The sequence below is a fragment of the Aspergillus homomorphus genome, assembly GCF_003184865.1.
Source record: "Aspergillus homomorphus CBS 101889 unplaced genomic scaffold BO97scaffold_45, whole genome shotgun sequence".
NCBI classification, from domain to species: Eukaryota; Fungi; Ascomycota; class Eurotiomycetes; order Eurotiales; family Aspergillaceae; genus Aspergillus; species Aspergillus homomorphus.
Window position 1 is genome coordinate 1 of NW_020291931.1, and position 27,746 is coordinate 27,746.

A 27,746-nucleotide genomic window follows, 5' to 3' on the forward strand; every position below is an offset into this window, starting at 1 on the left:
GAAATATGGATGCCTACTTATCACTCACTGCTGAGGATGATAGCCGGGCGGTCACACGTGTCATGCAGGAGAGTGCTATCTCGACAACAAGACTTCAACCTCTCAACTATGACACGGTACTTTCCTGTGGGAAGTACACACCCTCACCCACCACACCCATCTTCTGGCCACATAGGTATCGACACTGCACCAACCACCCCAGCCAACGCCGTACCGGTACCCCGTAGTCAAAAGTGAAACGCCATCCGACGACCGCTACGCAATGCGCGTAGATCCGATCAGCGCCGCAGTCGATCTGAGAGCGGGCTCCATCGTCGTCTGTCCTACTGTCCCCAGGAGATAGATTTGCATAGAGCCCAATGGCCACGGCGCAAACATAATCGAAAGCCCTGATCTGCGTGAATGGTCTCTATTCCACGTCATGCTGTAGATATAGTCCTCGTAGAATATCCGAACAACCCGCAGACCGTCCCTCAATTCCAACACAGATATCACCACACGAGAAAAAGCAGCACTAAAGCACGTTCCCAACCCTGAACCTTCTCTCTCGATTTTACCAGCCACAGCCCCGCCTATCTACCCATTATTCCCAGATCCCGATCACAACCTTTGAACCTAATGCATCGGCGACAGCCAGACACAGATACACAACGCAATACAAGGCCAGCGTACCCCGTCGTAAACATACATAAACCCGAAATCAAGCCCCAACCTCCGGATTCATAGAACACAACGCAACAACTGTTCCTCTAACCCAAACCCAAACCCACACTTACTGAGTACTAAGTAAACAACTAACAAATAAAGATCAACCCATGCTCCACACCAAGTCTCACATTCGCCACCACTAGATATCAGCCTTCAACCTCAGCCCTGCCCCTCAGCTCAGCTCCGAGTCTCCGATACCAAGAAACAAAGAAGTGGGACCGAATGATCCGTCGTCGTACATTCGCCGACTACGAGTAGTCACCGTAGCTACTCGAGGGAAATCCACGGTTCAAACCAACCCCCCGCTCTCAAAGCCTGGTAGGAAATCCGCAGCGGATACGAGAGAGAGAGTACCTAGAGCATAGCATCTGACCGCGTGCTCGGCTTATCCCTTCAAGTAGTTGATAGCCCAGAGACTCAAGCACGGAAAAGTAAACCCCCGCGTCTAGAGATATAGGCAGAATGAAGTAAGAAAGCTCAAATCTTAATGAGTGACAAGGTTTGGTCTGAGAGCCAGAGAGAAAAAGAGGGGGTTGTGGCATGATTATTGAGTACGGCGGTACGCCTTATGGTCTGGCCTGGGTCTGTCCTACTGTGTGTCCTACAGTATAAGTAAGTGGGAGCCTACCCAGCCACTTTTAGGTTGCTAGCGACCTATCTATGGCTATGGATAGGGATACAAGGTAACACAGGGGTTTTCCCTCCAAAAGGTTGGACCTACAGTTGGAGACTTAAATCAAGCTGTGTTAATACATCTACCTTGAACGACCCAGTCACTTTTGAATGGTGGAAATTCTCGATCGCCAGGGTTGAGAAGGATAGAGCATTTCAAGCATGTCATTTCATAGATCTGATATCTGATATTCAAATGCATCGTCACTGCCGTAAATAACAACGAGAAAATAAAATAAACGTAAAAAAGGCGCCATTCAGAACGCTTTTCATAACAGATTAATAATAATCGCAGTCACAAACTTCCCACCCCCGGGCTCGTTCAGCATCTCCCAAGTCACTCTCTCACCGACCCATGCGGATGACGCCGGCGGCCATCAACTTTTGGATCTTCATCCGCACCTGAGAGTTCTTCATGTGCTCCTGGAGGGCGGCGGGGTCGCTCTTGGCTTGCTGGAGGATGGTCTGCATGATAGGGTCCTGCAGGATGGCCATGATCTATTGATTTCAGAGTTAGCATTAGGTCCTCGGGATTTCTCAGGATGACGGTCAACTCACCTCAGGGTCGTTCTGGATTCTCTCCATCGTCTGTTGCTCGGTCTCACCGGCACGGGCGCTAAACTGAGCCTCCAGGCACTTCTGCTGCTGCTGGTCAATCTCCCGGGCGTGGGTACCGTCATCGTGCTCCGACGCTTCCGTGCACACATCCAAAGCCTTGTTGTACTCCTTCATGGCGACCAAAGCCTGCGCCTTGCGCATGTAAGCCCGGATGAACTTGGGATCACGCTTGGTAGCCTCGTCACAGTCCTGCACAGCCTGGGGGAAGGCCATCAGCTTGATGAGAGCTGCGGCGCGGTTGGAGAAACCGCGGGGGTCCTCGGGGGCGCGCTTCGTCATTTCGGTGAAGGCATCCACGGCGGCGGGCCAGTCACCTTCCTGGAACTTAGCCTGACCCAACTCGCGAGCCTTCTCGGCCTCGGCAGGGTCGATGTAAGCCTCCTTCTCAGCCTTAGCCTTGGCCTTCTCGGCGTTGCGCAGCTTCGTGAGAACGTCGGGGGTACGGTGCTCAGTAAGCGCCTTGTGGTAGTACTCAATAGCCTGGCCAAGGTCGCCAAGCTTCTCGTATGCGGTACCAATACGTGCGAAGGCCCTGCAATCACGTTCATGTTAGCCATGGTCGGACTAATATCTGACCGGGGATCCTTACTTGGCAATGGCTTTAAAGTCAGCTCTGAGCTCACGACCCTCCTCAACAGCCGTCTGGCAGGTCTCGATGGCACCCTGAAGATCACCCTTCTCAAACTTGGCGGCACTGAGGTTGTTGAGGTAGGTGATGTCCTTGTGCAATTCCCAGGCCTTGTTGTAGTGCTCAATGGCCTCCTCAAACTGTCTCTTCTTGTAGAAATCGTTACCAAGCTTCTTCTCGGCATCAGCAGCTTCCTGGGCCTTCTTCTTCTCGAGGGCCTCCTCATCCTCAGCCTCGGGCTCAGGGGCAGGCTCGGGCTCCTTCTTGGGAGCGGCCGGGCGGGCATCGGGCATCGGCACATCCTCCTCGGCCTCCGCAGCGCTGGCAGAAGCACCAGCCTCCGGGGGAGCACCGAAGTTCATATCAATGCCCAACAACACACTCATGACCTGCAAGAAACGGGGATCGCCGATCTCTTGACCGATATCGTTGGGGTTCTGCTGCAGGCGCTGGAGCTTGGCCATGAAGTCGGCATCGGCAAGAAGGGGAGCCGTCTTAGGGTTGTTGGCGAGTTTCTGGAACAGCTGGGGATCGTTGAACATTCCACCGAGTCCTCCCATGGGGTCGCCGGTAACACCGTCGGCCTTAGCTTCGGCGTCGATGGCGCGCTTGACGGCGTTCAAGCCGTTCTTGGCCTGGTCGTTAGAGGGCTCCAGCTTCAGAGCCTCCTCGTATGCATCGTGGGCAGCCACTGGATACAGTCTGTTAGCACCGGCCCACCTCAAAGAATTCCGTCCGGCACTTTCAGGGATGCGACTTACAGAGATCGCCCAGACCACGATAGGCGGCACCCTTGCGGATCCAGCCCTTGGACCAATCAGCCTTCAATTCCGTGGCCTTGTTGGCATCCTCGAGGGCCTTCTGGTAGTCATGTTGCGCGGAGTATACGGCGGAGCGGTTGGAGTAGAGGATGTGGTTGGTAGGCTCGACATCAATGGCCTGAGAGAACTTCTCACTGTGAAGATGTTAGTTAGTCTTCAGGTATGTTGCTGCCATCGTTGCGCCGCCTTAACTGTTTCGTTTCCAAGCGGGGTAATACGGGGCAAAAAATAGACATACACAGCAGTAGGATAGTCCTTGGCAGAGAAGGCCTTGTTGCCCTCTGCTTTCAAAGCGTCAGCCATGCTGTAAGACAGACGGTTGACCAAAAGTGAGAACTGAGAAAGAAGTGGAAGAGAGGTGTGAGTGAGTGAGTGAGTGAGTAAGTGAGTGTTGAGGTCTGAATGAACTGACGGGGTGCCGCCTTGCGCCAGTTTAAACTCCGGCCTGAGCTCTGCCGGGAGCTTCTCGAAATTTCCGAGGGACATCGTTGGAGGCCTCAGGCGGACATAAACTGGCACCTGAGATATCAGGCTAACACACTAATCCGGATGGAGAAGAGCTACATGAAGCTAAACCATAAACCGCAAGAAACGCCGGGCAGCAGCACTGACTGGGCAGAGAAACATCCATTCATCTTTTTCCCGCCGTCATTTCACATTTCCGCCGATCGACTTCAACTGAAACCTTTTTTCCTTCTTTGCGCTCATTCTTTTTGTTATTCTATTGAGGTTCAACTATTCCTTGTCGGGAACTCTTCATATACTGCCTCACCCCCTCTATTGAACAAGTCAAAAATCTGGGCGCGCGCTTCTGATCATGCCCTTCCACAAGCCCTTTCGGTGATAGTTTCCTTGAACAGTGTGACCTTTGACTCGACAAGATCTCCCCTCCTCCTTCTCCTCCTCTTTCCCCGCCGCGCGCCCACCGCTCGCCCACCGCTTCAACCCTTCCTAAATATCGGGTTGCCCGCCCGCGCAAGAAGACAAAATGGCCACCTCCGCTGGCTCGTCAGTGAGCGAGCTTTGCGCCCGACTCTACGATGCCTGCTTGAAAAACTTCCCGTCCGACCATCTCTTCTACCAGCAAGATCTCCTGGGCTTGGGGATTGTCCCCAAAAATGACCTCGCGTTACTCCTCCAATGCACCCAATCGCTCGTCAATCAGAAACTCTTCCGACTACTCCAGGGCAAGAATGACCGATTGGCGTGGAAGATCATCTCGCGCGAGGACGCAGAGAAGTAAGCGAAACCCAAATCCAGCTCAAATCGAAGCAGAAGGAAAAATTCCAAGAACAAATTTGGTTAACTCGAGGCTTTTTTCTCCAATCATAGACTCCAGAACCTCAGCCCCGACGAGAGTTTAGTGTACAACGTGATCCATTCGACGGGGCGGTCCGGCATCTGGGTGCGCGCGATCGGCACGCGGACGAACTTGCACAAGTCGATCCTGGACCGCTGCCTGAAGTCGCTGGAAGGGAAAAATTACATCAAAAGCGTGCACAATGTCAAGTTCCCCAGCCGGAAGATGTACATGCTGGCGGGGCTGGCGCCCAGCGAGGACGTGACGGGCGGGGCCTGGTTCACGGACGGGGTGCTGGACGAGAACTTCATCAACAGCGTGGCCGGGTTCATCGAATGGAAGGTCAGCCAGAAGAGCTGGTACGAGGTGCCGGCCGTGCAGCAGCACCACCAGCGGAATAACAAACGGCTGAAGACGGCCGACGGCAACGGCATTGCCCACGATCACCACCACGACCCCCTCGACCAACAACAACCTCAAAAGGAATACATCCCTTTCCCCGCCGGCTACCAGGGCTACCCCACCATCCCCGAGCTGACGGCGGCCGTCAACGCCAGCGGCATCACCCCGGTCCGGCTGGGCGAGGAGAGCATCACGCAGCTGCTGGAGATGCTCTGCTACGACAACAAGCTGGTAGCCCTCAACAACGGCGAGGTCTACCGCTCTGTCAAGACCCCAGACCAGGTCAAATCACAGCAGGCGCGCAAACCGCCCGGCGAGGACTCCGGGATTGACGACCGACTCGTGCGCAACGGCATGACCGAAGCCCCCTGCGGCCATTGTCCCGTTTTCAAGCTCTGCGCTCCCGGTGGCGCCGTCAGCCCCGAGAGCTGCGAATATTTCGATCCGTGGTTAGAAAAGGCCCTGGGATTCTAGACCTTCTTCCTCTCCTCTGGGTGTGGACATTTCTGGCATGGGTTTTCACCCAAGGACTCTTATTCATAACACCATTTATCCTTTGCATTATTTTTTTTTTTTGGTTATCCTTGCAAAAACCCCCTCAAGTCCACCTCTTTACTAAAGAACCTCCTCACCCTTTATTTCATACTGTATACCAACCCCAAGCTCGCGCACCCTAAACGGAAAGAAGCATCCCTGCTTCTTTGCGCTAGAGATGGGGCCCAAAATGATTGATTTGCATAGCGATGGCGTCTCTTTTTTTGTTGTTGTTTATTGTTCTTATGTATCGAGTCAGGGACAGGCAGGCAAGGCAGGATGCCGGATTCATATACTAGTGCATGGTCGGTCGGACACTGTTTCTCATCCATGCGGACATCATTGTTTATATTTAGCCGTCTGGGATTGAAAGATGGATTTAGGGACGATATGAGGGCGTGGGCAGAACCAGTACAATACTGGTTTGTTATACGCATCAGCTCATTTTTATAGATGGACGCAATACTATTATTCAATTTGGATAGAGATTTGAGGTTGATAGAGGAAGTGGCGTTCCTTGCGGGATCTTGATCGTATCCTCTTCACATATATAAATAGAGATAAGAAGGAAAGATACAAACAAAGCAAGGAAGTAAAGTCATGAACAATCATAAGGGCTAAGCTATTACAAAGACAGACGAAGAAAAGGAAGAAGGGTATATACAATAAACCACACCACCACCGTTCCCAAAACTCAAGCACCCAATTTCGCCGAACACTGCGGACAATACCACTTGCCCACAGGCTCACGGGTCAAGCCGACGCACTTCCAATGGAACCACTCGAACTCGCAGTCCTCATTGTCGCAGGCGACCATATCGCCGTGGCTGACGCTGCGGCACGTACAGTACACCTTCGTATCCTCGTTGCCCTCGTCCTCATCCTCGTCATCGAGGTCGTCATCGGCGCCGAGGCCGCCGAGGCCGGACCCGGTGCCTGCGCCGCCCGTGTGCTCAGAATCAGACATATCGGCGCTGCTGAGGAGCGAGTCGTCCTCGTCATCCTCGCCGGCGTGGCTGCCGGCGGCGGCGGCGGCGGACGCCGCAGAGGGGGAGGATTTCTTGGTGAGCTTGAGGCGGCCGGTTGCGCTGGAGGAGCGCTTGTTGGAGGCGGTGCTGTGTTTGCCGTTGAGGCCGGCTTTCAATTTCTTGAGCTGCTGATGCGGTGCGACCTTCTTGGTGAGCGCTTTCTTGGTGGTGGATGCGCCGGAGCCGCGGGGCCCCGCGCTGCCGGCCCGGCTGGAGGCTGGCGTGCCGCCGCCGCCACCACCACCGCCGCCGCCCTTGGGCGTGCCGGGGCCCAGGGAGGATTGGCGGAGGTTTGAGGAGGCGGCGGGGAGGGTGCCGAGCGAGGCGTTGAGGCGGCGTCGCTTGTTGGTCTCCACGGCCCCGGCGGAGGATTCGCGCTGGTGGCGCTGGTGGAAATGTACGGTGCCGGACGGGGTGGCGGGTGCGGAGGAGCGCGCGGCCGAGGGCGAGCTCAGCATCGCGGCTGCGGCGGCGGTCGTCGCGTTGCGCGCGAGGGACTGGTTAAGGCGTTGTGTGGCGCCGAGGATCAGGTTCGCGTTGCCGCTGGAGCTCGGGGTGCCGCTACCGCCGCCGCCGTTGGCGTGCGCTGTGATCGGCGATGAGGAGGCGGCGCCGGCGGCGTCGATGGTGGCATCGGGGAAGAAGATGCGCGGCGGGTCGCGATACTGGTCTTTGTTGTTGAAGAGGGAGGGCAGCGGCGGGTCGTTGGAGAGCATGCCGTTGCTTTGCAGTTTGTGAATCGCGATGTCCAGACGCTTGATCTGGCGGTCGAGGAGGACGCAGGCTTTCTCGCTGAGCTGAATCTTCTCGTCTTGCAGGAGTTGCGACTTGTCGAGGTTCTGGAGGATTGTCTTGCTGTATTGCTCTTCCTTCGGGTTGGGGGTCAGGCTGCCGTTGAGTTTGATGAATTTCTGGAGACTGCTGTCGCGCGAATTGATCGTCGTCCGGCATTCCTGGATGGTCTTGTCTTTGGCTTGGATCTCCTCCATCAGATGGTTGATCTCCGCGGGCAGGTTGGCCACATCGTGCACGAACTGTTCCAGCACCGTGGCGGGGTCCTCTTGTAATTGAGACATCGTTCGGCTCACGTTGCCCACGGCGGCCTCAATCCTGACGCACGGTCGTGGTGGCTATGTCAGCAGCTGTGTGCCGTCGTCACGAGAGGGTTTATGATTGTAGCGTAGACAATGTGGGATATGAATCGATGCCAGAAGGGGTGGATGTAGAAGCCAGCGCAATGTAAATTATGGTCGCAAGGGAATTGGATGCAAAGTAAAGGATGCTTATCGATGAGAGTTGAGACAATCGATAGATAGAGAGATCGGGATTACGATGTTCCGGAAATCGAATGATGACTAATTAGATGCATAATAAATAACTAAGCCTTACTGAGATCAGCATATCAGCCAGCAGGGTATGTAGCCCAGGCTCCGATAGTATAACGAGCATGATTTATGTCAATGATTACGCTCTAAGGCCTTACTCGTGTTAGAGGAAAGTTAGTATTATAATTTACCGGACTTAAGAAAGGACCTGCAAACAGAAATTCAATAAGGCAAAATGCCAGCAGGGTAGACTGAATAGGTGAGTGAACAGGGTAGACCAGCTAGACAGTAAAGTATAAAGCGATGTATAGTGTACAACGAATAGAAAATAAAGAGGTTGAGCTACGGTCAGTCTTTCAACGTATCCCTGATACGGCTCCCTTGGGGTGGTAGAAACCTTCCATTCCCTCGAATCCTCCTCTAAACCGGTAATCTCACCCAAGTTATCCACGGATCTCGTCTCGAACATTATATGTAGTCGATCATCATGCGTCTCGCTCATGAGATCGTGATGCAACACAGGAATTCAACAAACGCTTTGCTATGCCTGTTCATCAGACGCTTGACTCAACACGCGTGCACGCAGAATCAAAGAATGGGTGGGTAGAAATAGTTGTAAGCGAAAGCAAATTAGACGAAGCGACTGGGGAGCGCAGCCACCCAGCAAAAGCAAGTAAATATGAGTATCTTCCAAAGACACAAGTTTGGGAGGAGCCTGCCAAACCAAATCCTAGCCGAATCGAATTGTAAGGGAGTTGAGATCATAGCCGTAGTTGGGCGATGATTAGACATGTTAAGGAATTGAGCTTTCAAGCGCAGATGCTCGCTGAGCGTCGGTTGCCGTCCTGAAAATGCCCATTATACCCTGCAAGGTTCAACTCTTGCTACTGGAGTACCCCGAATCCTGAGGCATCTTGGCATTTCTTGTGATGCCACCATTGAACGTGATCGAGTGCTTATCGCAAGCGTATCCAACCAGGACAACTTTCTCCTGGACCGAGTGGCCGCGCTGGCCGTAGGCTTCACACGGGTCAACCGCGTGTTGGAAGTAGAGACATCGACAAGCTGCGAATCGTTCCACGAGTTTGTAGCACATGATGATTGAAGATTATCGGGGTGGTAAAGTCGAAAGGCAATAGTTGGTTCAGAGCAGAAGGGCAGATCTATGACGTCCTGCGTGCGATGCGATGCGAATGGAAGGAATGCAAACGGTATACCGGTCAAAGAATGGCTCGGAGATGGCTGGTTGAACGGAGTAACGGCCGACAGCAATGAAAAGGCGACTGACGATAGCGAACTGCGGTATAATTATAAAAAATGACACAGACTGTTTATGCCTTTTCGAGCATGATCCCAGGAAGGTCCTAATCAAATGTTGCTGCAAAGACAAAGATGACTTGACACTGCCGAGCAAACACGATCTGTCATTCTAGGTTGCTTTCGATCTGACACGGACGACAACAGCAGATTCCAATGCAAAGCGCTCATAAATCGAGAGACCGCGCCCGCTAATTGTTGATTGTCTGAACGCTGTTCGAGCCGACTTTTTCCATCACGGGAAGGTATTGAGATCAGGAACGAAAAGGTTACAAGCGGGATGTAGAACCGTCCAGGTCTACCTAGAATTGATGCAGCAATAGGGGAAGGAGGGAAGGGATCACGACAGAAAAAGAGGGGAGGGAGAGAGTGAGAGCAGAGAAAAGGTGGGAAGGGAAAAGAAGACTGATTGCAGAAAAATAGACTGCAGATTGATCCCCAGGCAGGACTTGTAGGGCAGACCGAAAGTAGTCGATCAGTGGGGGGGGGGGGGAGGGACAAGAGAGAATCCCGGTCAGGCTGAACGTCACGGACCGGGTCCTGGACGATGCAGTCAGTCTTCGTCGGCGTTGATTACTCTCTTTAGTGACAGCTAAATTTCGCATGGCTTTTAGTGGTAGCCATCCTTAGGGAGGTCAATGGGGCTCCTAGGCGGGCAGTCGGCGGAGCTAGACGGTGTCTCCCAACTTTGTCATTGGTGAATAGGACTCGTGTCCTAGGGGATATTTCAGCTGGGCCAGTCAGCAACTAAGAGACTTGACCCTAAGGAACCAGAACAAGAAGATTTCTCTGGGTCGGGTGTGCTCCGAAAGAGGGGAGAGGGACCATGGTGGCCGGCCGTAAGGCTGCAGCATATGCAGGTGAACAGCGCGCCATTTTCTTTGAACCCGCCGGGGATTGGACCAAGTAGGTTAGTTGTCCGACCAAGGTTGCTCTGGCAAGGGTCATTTTGCTCAGAACATCATGGAAGATGCTCTGTCTTTATCAGCCTGCTTTGGAGAGATTGCAAAGGAAGGGGTTGAAAAGGAGAGAGGAGGGGGGAAGTAAGTCCGAGTGATGACGGTTCGTGAGAAGAACCATGTAACTGAGTAGACCGATGGGCGTGCGTACCACACTGTACCTAGGTAGAAAACAGGCTAAGTTTGCGGTTCCAAGGTGGATGTGGAATTGTGGATGATGGAATGGCGTAGGGCTGAACTCAGTGCCAAAGTGGAAGAGCCGACGGAGGATTTTCTAGCAATCTGCAGCAATCATCGTGAACAAAACAAGCGAGTCGCAGGCAAGAATAAAAACAATGTCTGCCTGACTCAGCCGGTCACGCCCCGCTTGCCCCTCGGCCTCCACACGTGCCCACCAATAGAATACCTGCAATGCCTATGAAAGCCTGGTCTGTCCGGCCGCCATCAGGCAACCATCTCTCGGCACTGGCATCTCGGAATGTCGGAATGCTTCCCCTTCATTTTGCCTCCTCGTACTGTATGTACTGTACCTGGGCGATAGTCACTAGTCACAAACCACCCAGGGAATGAACCCCAAGCTTCTTCATTGTGACTAACCGAAAGCTTCGTCCTCTTCCCGAAGAGGGGTCCTCGTCTCGATGCAGTATGAGGTAATGGTGGGGATGATCAAGTCCATGCGTTTAATAGGCACTTACTTGCCCTAGTCTCGGACCTCGACTGTAGGGCTGACGGACTAAGAGAAACTCGGGGAAGACGGGCTGGGCGACAATAGGCGAAGATTGCTTGGTCAATCGTGGCTGCTTGATGAAGTCAGCGTACGCGAGACACAGATCCATTTGGTGTATCCCGATTTTTTCTTTGTATGTAGTGGGCAGGTCCAATGCATCATGGTACGTAGATAGCACTTTCCTTGATGACTACACATACCATAGTCAACTACTACATCCTGTGCCTCTAGTACAGCAGTCTATGCACACTACTCAATACCATTATGAATCTCGATAAGATATACCATCAATTCATCGCTTCATCATTCATACCCAGGCTAACACGGCCTCTCGCCTGGGTCACTCATCTCATCTTTCCATCCACCTGGCTATACTATCGTTTCCAGTAAAGAGCGGATATTGTCTTTCACCCCCGGCTGACACTCCACCACAGCCTGCACCTCCATCTCCACCCCGACTCTCTCTCTCAGCGCCACCAACCCTAAACCACTTCTCCCATTCGCCCCCCTATCTTCCACAAACATTCTCACCTACTTCATTGGCACCACCTCCACTGCGAAGCGAGACCGGCTCGTCCGTAGTAGCGCCCACAGTCTGGCTCTCCTTTATCCCACTCCAGTTTTTTTTTTTTTCTCGAATTTTCTATTAATCTTTTTTCATGTACCAGACCCGTGGACCATCTTGCTTCATCTTGTCGAAGAAGCAACATGAAAGACTTAGCGATTTAGTATAAATCAGCCCGGCCCGACCAAAATGGATATTGTGCTCCGAGTAGCGCTGGCAGTACACCGGCAGGGATAATGGGAACAAGCCCTGATGGTGTGCCTGAGCTGTTGTTGACGACCAAAATTCCTTTTACATCGCCCCAGAGACAATGGAATCTATCTCCGGACAACGATTCCTTGTCTTCGCACGGCACTCCGTGCCCGTCGATACTCCTCATCACTGTCCTCCGACTCGGAGCAACTCGCCTCCGAGGATTCGGTGACATACCCACAGCGACTGCCTCCACAATCCAGCTTGACCCGGTCCCCCTTGCGGGTGATCCCGTAGCGCTCACACCGACAGATAGGGGTAGGGGGATCACTCATGGAGCTGAGCGACGAGGGGGAGGTACTGCCCGAGGAACGGGACGACAGCGAGCTGCCCACAGAGCTGGGCGGGCTGTTGGAGAGGGAGTACTCGTCCGACAGTCGGGACCCCGCAAACCGCCGGGTTAGGTCATCCATGGTTGGGGGACCTCCGACAAAGTCGGTTTCCCGGATCTGGCGCGAAGCGTAGGGCTTGGAAGGCTTGGGGTGCTGGATCTTGGATGGGGAGAGGGCCCGCCCCTTGACTACATCCGAGGTGCGGCGGTGGCTCTTGCTGGGGGCCGAGGAAGAGCTGGAAGACTTGCCCCCGGGAACATCCAAGATGTTGAGTTTGCGGCCAGTGGTGGGCTCCACGGTGTACTCCACAGCAGGATCGTGGGAGACGTGGTAGCCGTCCATGATATACTGTAGCAAGCCGATCAGTAAGGTGGACGGGCAGTAAGCAATAGACAAGGGTCACTGACGTAGTACCAGTAGCGGCCACCGAGCTTGAGCATGGAAGTCTGGAAGCGGAACTTGCCCACCCATGAGCCGGACTTGTTCTCATCCCGAGAGAGAGGGATCTGGCGGGAGTAGTTGTCCCAGGAACCGACCAAGTGGACGGTCTTGACATTGGAGGAGGTCCGAAGAGAGAACTTGAGCTGAACGGACGACATTTTGGCAACGATGAACGGTTGACTTGGACCAGAAATATACTAGAATATTAGATAGGTTATGATGGAAAAGAGTATAAATAATCGTGTCGACGATGAACGTGCTCTTGTTGTTGGGGCGAAGTGACTACCAGAGTCAATTCGATTCAGCCTCGTGCTGCGGTGGATTGGCGAACTGTTGGTCCGTTGGGCTGTGCAAGACAACAAAGCGTTTAGATTGACGGGGATCCAGTCCTCGACACGCAAAAACAAGTAGAAGAAGATTAAGTTGTAAGGCGAGCAAGTTTGTCTGAGCTGGAAGTGAAGCGGGAACAAGACTATCGTCGACCGGCGACAATGAATTGAACCGTTGGAAAGTTTGTACAGTTTAGAAGTATCCTATGCGAAATGAAGCAAGATAACAAGGGGAAATCCAGGAGCACAGCTCGAAGATGGAGATGATTTTAGGATTTTTGTTGATAATGGGGGGTGGTGATATTAAGGGGAGTTAATGCAAAAAGAGGTTAAAGAAGGGAAGATGAAGATGAAGATGCAGATGCAGAACAACAAACAAGCAAGTGCAACCAGTGCACAGGATACTTCCAAAACCACAGGCAGAACAGACAAGACTAGCTTGCTGAAGAAAGGAAAGAAAAAGAAGGCCGACGAGGGCCTGGCGGATAGAGGCTCTTTTTAAGAGGAAGGCAGAGAGAGAGTGAGAGAGGGGGGGGGAGGAAGTTACTACTGGACCCTCGTACAGTTAGTTGTAAAGTGTACTAATTGAGGTACAGTAAATAGTGTACTAGGTACTACTAGGTTCTAGGTAGACTGCCAAAATTACTACTACTACTACTCACTGCACCTCGTCACACCTCCAGCCGCGGGTAAGTCCAGGGTTCGATTGGTCTTCCTTCCCAGCCCGCCTCCGATCCTCCCACCATTGACAATTCGTCGCTTGCCGCCCGCCAGCAACCACTGCATTCCACTCTGGCCTATAACATCTTCCTTCTGCACTCTCATCTGCACTGTCGTCACCATCGTGGAAGTTAAAGTTCACGAAAACGAGGAGGGGATGAGTCTCGAGGGTCTGTGTCTGCTTCCTCACTGGTGGACAGGATTCTCATCGCTATACCCACTTCCATTGTCACAGATATCACGGACATCACGGACATCACGGTCAGTCCGGGTGGGGAGGACTGCAGGACAAAGAGAGGGGGAATGCAGGCTTGCAGAATTGCACATCCTTACGCATACACACACTTTTGCTCGCTCGGCTTATTGACACTGACTGTTCCAAATCCAGAATTTTATTTGATCGAGTACACTTAAAGTATATCGTAAAACCCAACCCCTTCGCTGCTCACCTAACATCCTCCGCCCAAAAAATAAGTAAATGTAACAAGGAGAAAGTACACGCAATCCTCGGTTCCTCTGTACGCCGAAAAATGCGCCGAATCGGTCGAGTCTTCGGTTGATATCGCAGATTTTAATGGTGGGGAAAGATAGCAAGAAAAATCACGGGAGCAAAGAAAAACACCGGGAGACAAGAAAGGAAATTATCATAATATAGAGAGGCGGGGGTGAAAAGAGGAACAGAGAAAATCACTGATGTACACAGATGGTATTCCTTGTCTTCTTCACCGCACGGACACTCCAGACCGGTTGGTAAACATGCGAGCGGCAATGTTCATCGAGGCCAGCTCTTGGAACAGAAGCTTGGCTGCATACGGGATATGCACCTGCGAAATTCGGTGCTTGTTGTTACACAGTCGGCACTCGAATAGACCCTTCTTGAGTTTCCTGCACAATATCTGTTAGCACAGTCCATCCACCATAATCAGCACATTAGGGTGGCATCGTCAACTTACGCAACCGGGGTCATCAAGCCACAATCATCGCAGATATGCACCCGGAACGGGTCGGACACGTCAAACAACCGCTCCTTCAAGAAGGCACTGGCTCCGTGCGCAATCATACAATCGCGCTCCATCTCTCCGAATCGAAGACCACCGTCACGGGCACGACCCTCAACAGGCTGTCTCGTCAAGATCTGCGTAGGTCCACGCGCACGGGCATGGATCTTGTCGTCCACCATGTGGCGCAGACGCTGGTAGTATGTCGGTCCCAAGAAGACCTGCGCCACCATCTTCCGTCCAGTGTGGCCGTTGTACATCACCTCGAATCCACGAGACTGATAGCCGTGTTCACGGAGAAGACGAGAGATCGAATCGACCGTGACATCGGTGAAGGGCGTGGCGTCACCCTCAAAACCACGCAGTGCAGAAACCTTACTAAGCTGACACTCGATCAAGTGGGCAATGGTCATACGGGAAGGAATGGCGTGAGGGTTGATGATCAAGTCAGGAACTACACCCTCGCGAGTGAATGGCATATCCTCCTGTCGGTAGGTGATACCAATGGTACCCTTCTGTCCGTGACGCGAGGCGAACTTGTCACCAATCTGGGGAACCTTGGTCGTCCTCATGCGCACCTTGACGAACTTCAGGTCGTCGTTACTAGTGGACACCAGCACCTGGTCCACAATACCATTTTCTGTACTTCTGAGGGGTGTCGAGACGTCCAACTTGGTGTGCGCCTTGGTACGTTGACCCAGCTCCTCCGCGTCTGGCGCCAAGGGAGCGGTCTTACCGATGATGATATCCTCACCGGAGACACGCACGCCTGGCGCGATGATGCCATCCTCGTCAAGCTTATCATAGGTTCCCTTCCGCATTCCGAGGGTGTCCGATCTCATCGGCTTCTCGAAGCGCTCAACGACCGTCAATCCAACCATCTTCTCACTGTCGGTGTAGGTACGGTAGAAAAGACTGCGGAACAAACCGCGATCAATACTGCTCTGGTTCATGACCACCGAATCTTCCTGGTTATATCCAGAGTAAACGGCGATAGCGACAATGGCGTTTTGTCCCGCGGGAAGCTCGCGGAATCGCAAGAATTCCATGGATCGCGTCGTGGCCAACGGCTTCTGCGGGTAGTAGAGAATATTGGCCATCGTCTCCATACGTTGGTCAAAATTGGTTAAGAAGACACCCATGGCTTGTTTACCCATGGCAGATTGATAGGTGTTACGGGGCGACTGGTTGTGATCGGGGAAGGGAATGATACTGGCACAAACACCAAGAATCATACTGGGGTGAATCTCGCAGTGAGTCCAGGTGTGCGCCCGTTGACTCAGAATGGAGCGGACACGCTTGTTGGGATCGTGAAGTTCCTCTTCCGGCAGGGCATAACCGGCCTGGAGCTGTTTGGAGATTTCAAGATCTTCCGGCGTCATGACAATCATGATAGTCTCTTCTTCTTCAGCATCCACGTATTCCACCACACCGGACTTCACCAGACCATCCCAACCGAAGTAGCGATCACGGCGGTCTTCAGGGTCCAGATCCGCAGGCAAGTCTTTGTCTTGCTCCAGCTTTCTGATATGCTCCTTGTTGAGTACCAGAGAGCCACAGTTCTCACTCTTCGGGTCGTTGTCAATCACGTAGAGCGGTCGACAGACACGTCCAGCATCGGTAAAGATCTTGAACTCCCGTTCACGGATGTCGCGAATCAGACTGACTTCGTGAGAGATCATGTTACGGCGACGAAGGGAGAGCATTGTGTTGACAAGGTGAGCGGGATCTCTGTGAATACCAACCCAAACACCATTGACAAACACCTTGGTAGCGTTTGGAGTCACTTGAGGTTCGAATTCCTCGAGGACCTCCATATTACGCTGAATCATGAAATCGATGATAGGCTCACTGGGCGTACCGACCGTGATGTAGCACATGAGAGCCAAATTCTTGACCAAACCACAAGCTTGACCTTCAGGAGTTTCGGCCGGACACACCAGACCCCAATGGGTGTTGTGAAGCTGACGAGGTTTGGCGATCTTTCCATCTCGCCCAATGGGTGTATTGGTTCGACGAAGATGGGACAAGGTGGAAGAGTAAGTGTAACGACTGAGCACTTGAGACACACCGGCCTTGGCGCTGGCTGCCTTCTTCTGCTCACCCCAGTTACCCGTGGCAAGAGCATACTTCAATCCTCCCGTCAAGGTGCTAGCCTTGATACCGATATTCAGGTAAATTTCCCTATTCGTCTCCACACACCGCTGGACGTACCGCTGGAGATCGCGAGTGACTCGAGTGAACAAGACCCGGAAAAGGTTCGCAAGAAGAGGACCGGCCAAATCCAGGCGCTTCTTACCAAAGTGATCACGATCATCAACATCCCGACGACCCAGAGCACACTGGAGAAGTCTGTGAACCATGTAACCTAAGAAGAAGGCTTTCCGCGTTTCGCTACCTTCGCTCTGGGAAATATGTGGAAGGAACTCCTTCTGCATGATCTCACGGGCGTATCGGACACGGCGTTCATGGTTCATGCTGGACTGAGAGGATCCACGTTTGGCGATGAAGTCGAGCGCGACCTCGCGATCCTGGATGACGAAACCTTCCTCAATACAGGGCTTCAGCATTTCCAGCATAGGCGTGTCATTGCGGTCATAACAGATATGGTTCAGGATGTCTTCATCGGAAACCACTCCGAGAGCTCGGAAAACAACGACAATTGGAATGTCGGTCTTCACGTAAGGTAAAGTGGACCTGATTGTAGGGCCAAATCCACCTTTTGCACCTTCACCCTTCGCAAACAATTTGAGAGACAGTTGTGACAAAAGTCGCGACCCCTTTTCGACAGCACTGCGAATTTCAGCAACAAAAGGTGTGGGACTCGGGGGCGCCTTCGAGAAAACCTGGACCGTGTTGCCAGCACTGCGTTCCTGGGCAATCAGGACCTTCTCGCTTCCGTTGATAATGAAGTAACCACCCGAGTCGTAAGGGCACTCGTTCCAGTTGTAGAGAGCCTGTTCACTCAAGTCCTTGAGAATACAATATTTCGACTTGAGCATGATGGGCACTTTTCCGATGAAGACTGTCTCCTCCTTAGCTTGATCCGCAGGAAGCTCTTTCTGCTCCCACGAAAGATAGGTGCCATGGGCTTTCCGATCCTCGGTCGGCTCAATCATCTCCTCCTCATCCCGGTCGGCAACCAAGCGTTCTCGACCCTCCATGATCCTCTTAGTGACACCAAGGTAGAGAGGACTGGCATATGTAAGGTTACGTAGACGAGCCTCCTGCGGCAACATGATGGTGGTCGCACCATCACCTTCCGTTACGGAGGGTCGAGAGAGCATGACGGTTCCGAACTTGAGTTCGTATCGGCGGACGACGACTGGATCAACTTCATCTTCGGCCGGGGGGAGCGTCTGGTCGAGAGTCACTTGACCTTGTTCCTCCACCAGCTCTTGCATGGTTGACGAGATGAACTCGTCGAAGGAGTCTAGCTGCTGCGAAACCAGACCCTTGGTGTCGAAGAATGACGAGATAACGGTCCAGCAATCCTCCGACGTGATCCCCTCGTCCATGTCGTCGTAGTACTCATCCTCGTAGGCATCTTCGTAGTCGGCCATCTTGGCGAATATCGGTCACGATCGTAGCGAAATAACTGACAGCGATAAAGAAAGCGCAAAGGGCGCGACGCTCCCGGCGGAAAATATCCCACTCGACGTCGCCAAAGGGCTGATGTCAGAGGGTGAACACCGGGAATGAGGCTTCGGGACGGTAGAAAAGAAAGTAATCAAAAGAGCCGGGAGCCTCAAGTAGATGAAGAGGAGAAAACCCAGGCCACCGGTGATACTGGTGAAGGGAGCAAGCAGCTGGGATGCTTCAAGTCTCCGGGCGCTGATGGATCTTGACTTGGAACCGAGAGAGCCGCCACTAGCCCCGACCGCCTGCTGCTGCTGGCGCTCAAGGGACAACACTAATCCGAACAAAGAAAGTCACGTGGCGACTAATCGTTGTCAACACACTCGGGTCACGGGATGAGTGTTACATAAGGTTTCATACGATGACTACCATATCCAATGACAATGACTTCATTGTCAAATTACTTCCTATGGCTGATTCGCTAACTATACAAAAATTGATCCCATCTCTCGGTGATTGATCCCAATCATACGAACTGAAGAAGTGTCTCCAGCATTTCCTTGTGATCCTTCTGCCCCGGATCATCCTCCGAAAGACCCTCTACTTGCTCTAAACATCCCGTCAGTCTTTGTTTGACGGTGAGGCAATGACAATGAAAGCGACTTACCTTGTAATGTTGCCTTGATCAAAGACGAATCCTCATCGCGGTCCGCAAGAAGGGATACAATCTTTCTCTTGGCCCCATCGTCCTCGGCCAACAGCCAGGCCAGAATCACGTCAATGAGCTGCAAAAGTGTCAGTGTACGTGGATGAGACTATTGTCAATCATGAGTGACGAACCTGGAGTGAGAATAGCCCAGCATCAAATCGCCGTGAGAGCCACTCGCTAGCCATGACCTCTTGTTCCTCTGGCGTAAAGCTTTTCCGTTCTTTCTCAACGGCCTGTTCGACAGGCGACACCCTCGAGGCGTAATCCCGTCGTAGCTTGACGAGTTTCTCGATCTTCTCATAGTCTTTCTCCATGAATTTTGCAAGCGTACGGATACGCGGCGCGGAGCCTCCCGGTAACAACCGCAGGAGGGAAGCAAAAATGCCCAATAGGTGTTCGACGGCCTGGTTGTCTTGCTGCTATGGGTCAGCCCGGCTCTAAAGCTCTTCTGAGAAATCCGACCTACCTTACGCTTGAACATGCCGAACACTGTGCTCAAGCATGCTGCTTCAACGAATCTTTCGCATGCATTTACACCTTCTACACCACCTAAGGCATGATCTAGAACCCGTAAAGCCCTTTGTTTACTGAATTTGCCTTCTTTGAGCATGATCTGAGCGAGTTCGATACCCTCACTTTGCAAGAACTTATCCTTGCCGGGTCCCTCATCAACGATGCAGGTCAAGCAGTCGAACAAGTTTTCGACATATTCCTCCTCGTCGGAATCTTTCTCCGGGTCACGCTTGCGGTATTGACTGAGCAGTTGGAGAAGAACTTCGACGCCATCTAAGCTCACAAACCTGTTGCGGTTCTTGGCCGTAGATTGTAGTAGAATGGCTAGAACTTCGGCCGAATATTGTTGGTTTTGACTCACAGGTCTCTCTTTCTTTTGGATGCGAGATATAAGCCAAGGTAAAACATTTTGGTCCTGACCTATCTTCTCTGCAATTGACGCCTGCGAGGCCAGGTTCTCGAGGACATCTTTAGGTGGTCTTAGCAGCGTCTGGGATGGTGGGACATGCAAGACTCACTCAAAACGTAGTATACCCCTGCTCTATCAACCTCGGATTCTTCATCAAGCCTAGACAAGTTCTGTGCCAGAAGTTCGACAAGATCGGCATCCAGCTACCAATGTCAGCAATAGTCTAGTTTCTCACATGGGTGAATTACCATAGCGTTAACAAGTGTGTCCCATTGCTCCGGCTCAGCCTCCACGTCTTCGTCTGTCAACTCCCCGATAATTTGGATAGCATCAATCGCGATATCGGCATTTTCATGAGATAGTAAGGACACGAGCGAACCAACACAGCCTAGCTTCGCGAATTCATCAAATAGTTCAGGGTGTTCGGATAGAATCGAGAGGCCCTTGATCTCAGTATCGAGGTCTGCCTCCGAAGCCATGAACCTAGGAAGCTTAGCATGTTTTGGTTTTCCATATGGGCATTGACCTAAATCCCAAACTCACTTTTGAGGATCGTTCTCGTATTTTCCACGGAGCTCTGCATTCTTTGATATCTTCTTCTCGAAATTTAGGGCAAATCGTCGTACCCAGGCAAGGTCGAATTTCTCCAGCTGGACAAGACAATATCAGCACTCGCCCTTCTGAAGCTTTATACGAGTCTTGTTCTTACCGCTGCCTCTTCCTCTTCATGTTGGTCAATGTATTGCATAGCCTGAGCTGTCTGGCGCTCCATACCACCGCCGAAAAAGCGGCCTTCCTCGTCGTCGGGAACATCTTCAGCCTCGAAATCCGGGGGTAGCTCTGGACCCGCATAGTCGTCTACTGCGTCGCCCTCTTCTTCTACCATAGGCGCCTTTCCTTTCGACTTGACATCTCCGTCTGCGTCAAGCTTGGCCGCTTTGTATAGTTCGTCTTCGTCAGAAGTTAGCACCTTGCGCCGAACAAGAGGGTTTTGGTGACGAACTTGGGTCTCTCGAGGCATCAAACTTGCGCTTTGAACTAGCTGCGGATGAGGGTTTCTTAGGACGTCAGGGCATGTCTGTGGCTATATCTTGCATTCGAGTAGGTTGCTTACCTTGAAAAGCTCATCGATGCTCGTCATGGCTGCGGCTTGCGCGAGTGAAAAGCACGGGGAATCTCGTCTTCCACCGACCCGAACTAAGCATTCACACAAAATTATGGGTAACCGACCGAGATTCCGAGTAGCAGTTTGTCTTGACGGCCAAGACTAAGTAAGTTACGATAATACATTAACTACTGCTGGTTGATTGACTGGTCGCGCCGCAGCTCCTAAGCAGATACGGGTGCCGCGATAAGCTAAAGGTGCAGCTGCCAAGCATCGAAAGATTTCTCGGACTCCGGCATCATTCCGCGCTGCCATCGACCGCATCTCCCTTCACTTCTGCGACATACCATACTCCGTCCATCTTCACCGTCGAACCCATCAATTTTTATCACATCGATCACATCATGGCCCCCAGACAGCGTGTTGTTTCCGGTCGCCCCCAGAAGGGTTTCCTCAGCACCGCCTATGAGGAACTTACCTCCGCCGAAAACGCTACCATCGTCAGAAGCATTCTGGTCTTCGGCGTAAGTACTATACTACAGCAGTTTGCTCTGTAGCTTGACGGGGCGAAACGAGCCACTAACTGCTTGAATTATAGGCTGGCGTCGCTTTCCTTCACAGCAGCCTCGGCGAGCTCCTTCTTCCTCCGTAAGTCGGGCACGCACCCAAACCTCCGCCACCGCGCAGAACGTCTGGTCTACCATGATGAACCGAGTGCTAACGAGCGAGAAGTATGTAAATGGATACCCTGAACCTCCGTCCATTACCGTGAAATGAAGGCCGTCCGACGGGCCAGGAACCGGGTCGACTATTGATCACTGGATACGGGCGGATTTTTCCTTGCTATTATCCCGACATTTGTTAATGAATACTTGTATTATATTCTACGCATAAATGGCTCGCAGCGCTGGCTGATGGGCAAGCCTGCCATATGATTCTTGGGGAATCTCTCTTTTCTGTCGTTGGAATCGATATGTGCTCCAAGTCTCTTTTCGCTCGATCTGGATGTTTCGCCTGCGTGGCAATCTAAGGGACACTATAGGCAGGCTACCTAGCGATGGGGTATTAACAAACGGGTGTCGAATGCTCTGTAGACTGTAGTTAATGGCTGATGATGACTTATCCGGAGACAATATTTTATTGATCTGACCGTCAATTATTGGGGCTTGAGGCATACGGGCAGAGGCGTCTCCGCCTCGCTCGCTGACTTGCACCATTCTCCGGGGTTCTGTCGCAGTTCTAACATTTAGCACGCTCGACACCCACCACAGAATTCATAAACAAGTCTCAGATTCTATTAACAAGGCCAAGAGTGAACAGCGGAGAAAGCAACACCGAATTACCCACTGCTGGGTCGCGTTCTGATTTGATCTGCTTGCAACCTATGGATAGACGAGGTACGTAGTGCCTTTTGTCTTTTATGGAGCATCTACGATTTTGAGGTCAACGAAAGGCTTTCCCTAACATATCCTTCACGATTCGACCTTGTCATCGCCTTGGCTACGGCTGACTAGGCTGGGTTATTCTGAAGTGGTCACTGTTCTTCCATTGATTTGACCTGAAACCTTGTCCTGCAGCCTCGCTGACTCGCTGAAGCTCTATCTAAAAGTGAATATAAAGAGCGTACGCCTTCCATACACATAACCGTCGTTGAACGTTTCAACCAGGTCTTTGTCTTCTTATTTTAGAGCTGTCTTGTCTGTTGTGAGGAATGACACCGAATAAATGACCATTGGTTCAAACAAAGGCACTTTGTCCGCCTCAGAGTTCCAGGATGCAGTCCATCTCGACATTTCAGCGTTACCATCCATCTCATATATTCCCGACGGGCCTCCCAGGCTCCCTATCATGGCATAAACGTCACATCGAGTACCTACAACAACTGAATGACTACGACTAGCTACCACTAGCTCTGCCTCCACCATGAATTCAAATTCAAGCGAGCCACTGCGCCATGACGCCATGCTGGAGTCGGTTCTGCCCGGATACACATTTCTCTCTCGTTTCTTGTTGACTCACTTCAAGATTGACCTAAACCATTATGGTTTCTGTCTCCTCATTATCCTTTGTAGCCGCATGGCTCTCCGATACGTCGTGGATTTGTTCGTGTCGCCACTAGGAGCTGCCTCGACGTACCTTCACGACTCATTCACTTGCACGGTCGAGGTGCAGGGCCAAGATAAAATCTTCAAATACCTTTTGTATTGGTTGATGAATCACCGATCTATGGCTAGGACTAAACACTTCAAAGCCAGCAACAAGCTTTTCATCCGTGGTGGTTGGTGCCATATATCGTCCAGTTTGGACCCGGACGACGATGATAAGGAGCCCGAGTATCAGCCAGGGGACAATTTCGACGAGTGGTGGAGTAAAGTCATCGCCAGGCGCCGTGACAGTCCCTTACACTACATTCCCTCTGCACAGATACATCGCATCGCATATACCAGTCCGTGGCTCTTTTGGCAATTCTGGCGCTGGATAAAGTTCCAGCGCATCACTAGCACGGAGTCATATACCCAGGATCGTATCATCATCTCGTGCTGGGGATTACCATTTTGCAACCGGGGTTTGGGTATGCTCAAGCAGCTGCTCACCGAAGCGCAGCGGGCGTGGATTGAGAAAAAGAAAGACAAAATCGAAATCTGGACCGCCGGGGCTGAGCACAACCATTCGGCGTCTATGACGTGGGTACAAAGCGAACCGCGTGCGCCAAGGCCACTTGACACCGTTGTGCTTGATTCGAAGGCCAAGTCCGATATCATGGCTGATATCGAGAAATTCCTCACGAACAGATCGGTCTACGCCGTGCGGGGCGTCCCCTATCGAAGGGGTTACCTGCTTTACGGCCCGCCGGGGACAGGCAAGACCAGTCTTTGTGTCGCCATTGCCGGGCATCTCAAGTTGCCGATCTTTGTGTTGGATCCCAGTTCGCCATACTTATACGAATCTACGCTCAAGACACTCTTTCGCGAGCTGCCCGAAAGGTGCATTGTTCTGATGGAGGATGTGGATTGTGCACAAATCACACAGTCACGGGCTTCCGGTAATGACAGCGACGGTAGTGATGACAGTGACGACAACGACGACAGCGAGACTCATAAGAAAAATAAGGACGACAAGGAAGACCAAAAACGCAAAAGGGTCCGTCGTCATCCATGGCTGAATGGCATCTCACTATCCGTTCTTCTCAACACCATCGACGGCGTGGATTCCCAAGAGGGTCGCATTCTCATGATGACGAGCAATCACGCCGAAAAGTTGGATGCAGCACTAGTCCGACCCGGACGCGTGGACTTGCACATCGAATTCAAGTATGCGGCACGCGAGCAGATCCAGTCGTTTTTCAAGGCGTTCTACTTACCTCTACACACCTTGAGCCATGTTGTCCAGGTTAAGAATGATGAACGAGTGCCCGTGGTCACGCCGGGAGATCTCGACAAATTGGCCTATGATTTCGCCGAGCAACTCCCCCATAGACAGCTGACGGTTGCTGAGCTTCAGGGACATCTCCTGGAGTTTAGAGATGACCCTGAGGCGGCCGTCAATAATGTGGAGAAGCTGCTCAGGAAGACCCAGAAGGAGCGTAGAAAGCGGATGAAAAGACAGATGGCGCAGGAGGAGAAATTGCTGGCCAAGGAGAGACAATCGCTGGTCGAGGAGAAAAGAAAGTACAATTTCCGGCCACGAAGGTTGAATGCCTGGGATTATGACTATTAGACTGTACTGTACACTACATAGAGTCACAAAGCTTGTGGAACTAATGATATGCTCGTTCATACTGCCTACTAAGGTGAATATGTGTAACTACTAGTACAATACCTAAGGCCCGGGGTCCTTCGAGGCGTTCCAAGAATGGTCTAGTGCGGTCTCCCCACAATCCACCCCGGCTTTTCCGGTCCTTCGCGGGGCAATCAAAGTAGAGATTATCTAATCCAATTATCCACCCAACTCCACTCACGAATCAACCATCATATCCCGACCTTCAGAAAACTATTCTTTCTGCACCGGACAGGCACCAGTCAAGCCCGATCCTGTCGTGACTGCGATCGGAGCCTCAGTTATCACTTAGAGGCTAATTGTGGCTTACTGGCTGTGTCCCCTTTCCCACCCGTCCCGAAAAATGTTAACCATGAAGCGCAAGCCGCCAAGTGCGGAGGTTGAGGATGACAGCCCGCCCGCATCCAAGAGAAGCAACAGCCTGGGATACAACCCCCATGCACCCTGGCTACAGGACGCCATACCGTCTCGGAGCTGGCGGACCTTGGGGGATCGGGCTCACCGGCCCTCCCTACCATTGGAGAATATGGTTTCAACTGTGCGAGATCTGATAGACCCCGACTTTGATCCGCTGATTGCTCTTCTGGACGACGAGCCGCGATTCTTAAAGCCGCTCCCCGCGCGCATTCCTCAGGAAGACTTGGAGTTTTTGCGGTTCCGCGGGGCCTTGACGATTCCTGAGAGCGGTCTACGCAATGAGCTCCTGCGCTGCTATATCAAATGGGTGCACAGCTTCATGCCTGTGTTGGACCTCCAAGAATTCCTGAGGCGCGTGGCTGAAAATGACCCCAATGGAAACATCAGCTTGCTGCTTTTCCAAGCGGTCATGTTCGTAGCCACTGCATTTGTGAATATCAAGCACCTGCAGGATGCTGGTTATGCTACGCGGAAGAGTGCGCGAAGTGTGTTCTTTACACGCTTGAGGGTATGTGTGGCGTCTCAGCTATTTCCTTATACCACGCTCTCTGCCTATGGCTGACAAAAGTGGTAGCTCCTTTACTCCCTGGACTGTGAGGACGATCGAATCGTCATTTTGCAGACACTCCTTCTCATGACCTATTGGTCTGATCATCAGAACAACCCTCACAGAGACATCTGGGATTGGATTGGTGTCTGCAATACCCAGGCTCATTCAATAGGGTTGAATAGAGATGCGTCCACGTCCAACATGGACCCAAGGATGAAGAGGCTCAGAGCTCGAATATGGTGGAGTCTATACTCACGAGATCGTCTGATTGCCATGGGGCTGAGGCGCCCCACTCAGGTCAATGAGGGGACAAGTAATGTGCCCATGTTGAGACTCGACGACTTCGACTTCGAACCCTTCCATCCTGCAGTCATTGAGATGTTCCGCTGTCGTCAACTCGAGGACGTATCCCATCAAAAGCGTCTAGCTACTATGTTCATTGAAAAGGCCAAGCTGTGCCAGTGCATCGGGAGAGTATTATTCGCGCAGTACTCGCCCTCTCAGTGCCAATTCGGTGTAACCACCCGAACAACAATCAGTTTGGTCCCAAGACAAGCATCTGAATCAGAATTGGCACGATGCAGCCAGCGACTCGAATCGTGGCTGAACGCCCTTCCGAAGGATGCACAGTTCATTCCTGCATCAAGGACCAATATCCACGATGGAGAAGATGTCCTGCTTCTTCACGGTGCGATGGTACGAATGCTGTACCACGCTACCACCAGCGCACTGTACCGTCCCTGGGCCTTTATGCCTAAAAAGAATCAGCCCAAGCCCCGTCTTGATTTGATCAATACAGCACAGACTAAGATGCAGGACGCTGTCATCGGCATTACTCACATCATTCAAGGTCTCAACCAACTGAGCCTCACACGCTTTCTGCCACAGTCCGGCGTGACTGTTATCATTCCTGCAGCCGTAGCTCATCTGACGAACTCGTTATCCGGCAACCCGTCAACCCGCGAGTCCAGCATCCACCACTTCCAGCGCTGCATCCAGGTCCTGCAAGGGCTGAAAGACATCTACCCCGCAGCTGACATGGAAGTCGCCAATATCGAAGCTGCAGTTAAGGTTCAATCCGATTGCAACAACGCCCTTCTACAGATCATGCAGCTTGATTCCCCTTCACCTTCCAGCACCATGCCCCAGCACCATGCGCGCAAACCAAGCACTGCCTCCACTCCCCGCACCATTCTTTCAGCAGATGGGAGGACCTCCAATCAATGGACGCCACCTCTTGACCATGAATCAACCGACACCGCCAATCCTAACCCCAAACAGTCCGACCCGCAAGTCACCACTTCTCTACAAGCCCGACGAGAAAGCACACGTGTTGCCGCCGACACAACACCCTCAGCAACCGCAGTCTCATTCAACCATCCCCGTCCCTCTCTCCAGAGACCCCAACTCACCCCTCCACATGACTTCGACGACCCCTTCAGCCAAATCTTCGACGACCACCCTCCTGTTTCCCCCAACCAACAGCAACCCCACCCAACCCATCAAACTCAACCTCACGACCACACCATCGTAGACCAAACGGACTTCTTCTTAGACCTCGACCTTGATCTCGACGCCTATGACGCAGACTTTCCACCTCAAGAACGCCAGGAATCTACAGCTACAGCAACAGCCGAACACCCGGCATCCGCCGACATAGATATCGATTGGGCGAACGAGCTTCTCCGCTGGGTAGATCCTGGTGAAGGCCAGGGTCAGGGCCATGAAGCGAGCTCGGACGACCATGACCGGGACAACCTCTTCAGCATATTCAACACAGAAAGCAGTGGCCGTGGTCTTCAGCACGAACTGACGCCGACGGGGTTCACACCCGGAGATATCACGGGCGATCTAGATCGGGACTTAGGGTTAACAGGGGACGAGGATGAGATGTTCTGATACATCGGGACGAATCAAAAAAGTTACTAGCGAGGACAACTCCAGACTACCACTGCCGTACAGATTGAACATTCTATTTCTAAACCCCCGGTCTCTCGGGTCTCAGGGATAG

At 52.3% G+C, this 27,746-nt stretch overlaps 8 protein-coding genes across 8 annotated transcripts; 2 read left to right on the plus strand and 6 right to left on the minus strand.

The window, feature by feature from the left end:
• Positions 1 to 1,487: 1,487 nt before the first annotated feature.
• Positions 1,488 to 3,570, minus strand: sti1 (Hsp90 cochaperone STI1). Its single transcript, XM_025690504.1, has 4 exons — positions 3,388 to 3,570; positions 2,593 to 3,317; positions 1,939 to 2,400; positions 1,488 to 1,878 (listed from the first exon to the last, which is right to left on the minus strand). Exons 2-4 carry the CDS (start codon positions 3,184 to 3,186, stop codon positions 1,726 to 1,728), a joined length of 1,209 nt encoding a protein of 402 aa, XP_025547778.1. The 5' UTR covers positions 3,187 to 3,317; positions 3,388 to 3,570; the 3' UTR covers positions 1,488 to 1,725.
• A 545-nt stretch (positions 3,571 to 4,115) lies between these two features.
• BO97DRAFT_472858 (RPC34 RNA polymerase subunit family protein) lies at positions 4,116 to 6,078 on the plus strand. Its single transcript, XM_025700182.1, has 2 exons — positions 4,116 to 4,686; positions 4,780 to 6,078. The coding sequence occupies exons 1-2, from the start codon at positions 4,436 to 4,438 to the stop codon at positions 5,621 to 5,623; spliced, it is 1,095 nt and encodes a 364-aa protein (XP_025547779.1). The 5' UTR covers positions 4,116 to 4,435; the 3' UTR covers positions 5,624 to 6,078.
• A 299-nt stretch (positions 6,079 to 6,377) lies between these two features.
• On the minus strand, positions 6,378 to 8,505 carry BO97DRAFT_437415 (putative PHD finger domain protein; the record flags this gene model as incomplete). The annotated part of the gene is made up of 2 exons (XM_025697847.1): positions 6,378 to 7,771; positions 8,475 to 8,505. The coding sequence occupies 2 exons, from the start codon at positions 8,503 to 8,505 to the stop codon at positions 6,378 to 6,380; spliced, it is 1,425 nt and encodes a 474-aa protein (XP_025547780.1).
• Positions 8,506 to 8,967: 462 nt separating this feature from the next.
• Positions 8,968 to 9,132, minus strand: BO97DRAFT_325988 (uncharacterized protein; the record flags this gene model as incomplete). Its single annotated transcript, XM_025691310.1, has 1 exon — positions 8,968 to 9,132. A coding segment is annotated over one exon (165 nt), but the record flags the coding sequence as incomplete, so codon positions are not given.
• Positions 9,133 to 11,835: 2,703 nt separating this feature from the next.
• On the minus strand, positions 11,836 to 13,030 carry esdC (GTP-binding protein EsdC). Its single transcript, XM_025690505.1, has 2 exons — positions 12,596 to 13,030; positions 11,836 to 12,536 (listed from the first exon to the last, which is right to left on the minus strand). Exons 1-2 carry the CDS (start codon positions 12,785 to 12,787, stop codon positions 11,922 to 11,924), a joined length of 807 nt encoding a protein of 268 aa, XP_025547782.1. The 5' UTR covers positions 12,788 to 13,030; the 3' UTR covers positions 11,836 to 11,921.
• A 1,026-nt stretch (positions 13,031 to 14,056) lies between these two features.
• On the minus strand, positions 14,057 to 18,504 carry BO97DRAFT_397622 (DNA-directed RNA polymerase II core subunit RPB2). The gene is made up of 2 exons (XM_025694153.1): positions 14,632 to 18,504; positions 14,057 to 14,563 (listed from the first exon to the last, which is right to left on the minus strand). The coding sequence occupies exons 1-2, from the start codon at positions 18,237 to 18,239 to the stop codon at positions 14,401 to 14,403; spliced, it is 3,771 nt and encodes a 1,256-aa protein (XP_025547783.1). The 5' UTR covers positions 18,240 to 18,504; the 3' UTR covers positions 14,057 to 14,400.
• Positions 18,505 to 18,718: 214 nt separating this feature from the next.
• On the minus strand, positions 18,719 to 21,174 carry BO97DRAFT_376045 (beta-catenin-like protein 1). Its single transcript, XM_025693006.1, has 10 exons — positions 21,001 to 21,174; positions 20,890 to 20,944; positions 20,596 to 20,837; positions 20,430 to 20,536; positions 20,135 to 20,369; positions 19,996 to 20,089; positions 19,431 to 19,945; positions 19,096 to 19,380; positions 18,923 to 19,040; positions 18,719 to 18,864 (listed from the first exon to the last, which is right to left on the minus strand). Exons 1-10 carry the CDS (start codon positions 21,025 to 21,027, stop codon positions 18,782 to 18,784), a joined length of 1,761 nt encoding a protein of 586 aa, XP_025547784.1. The 5' UTR covers positions 21,028 to 21,174; the 3' UTR covers positions 18,719 to 18,781.
• A 132-nt stretch (positions 21,175 to 21,306) lies between these two features.
• Positions 21,307 to 27,634, plus strand: BO97DRAFT_472863 (transcription factor domain-containing protein; the record flags this gene model as incomplete). Its single annotated transcript, XM_025700183.1, has 4 exons — positions 21,307 to 21,515; positions 21,590 to 21,639; positions 25,141 to 25,693; positions 25,760 to 27,634. Exons 1-4 carry the CDS (start codon positions 21,396 to 21,398, stop codon positions 27,632 to 27,634), a joined length of 2,598 nt encoding a protein of 865 aa, XP_025547785.1. The 5' UTR covers positions 21,307 to 21,395.
• Between the last annotated feature and the right edge of the window lie 112 nt (positions 27,635 to 27,746).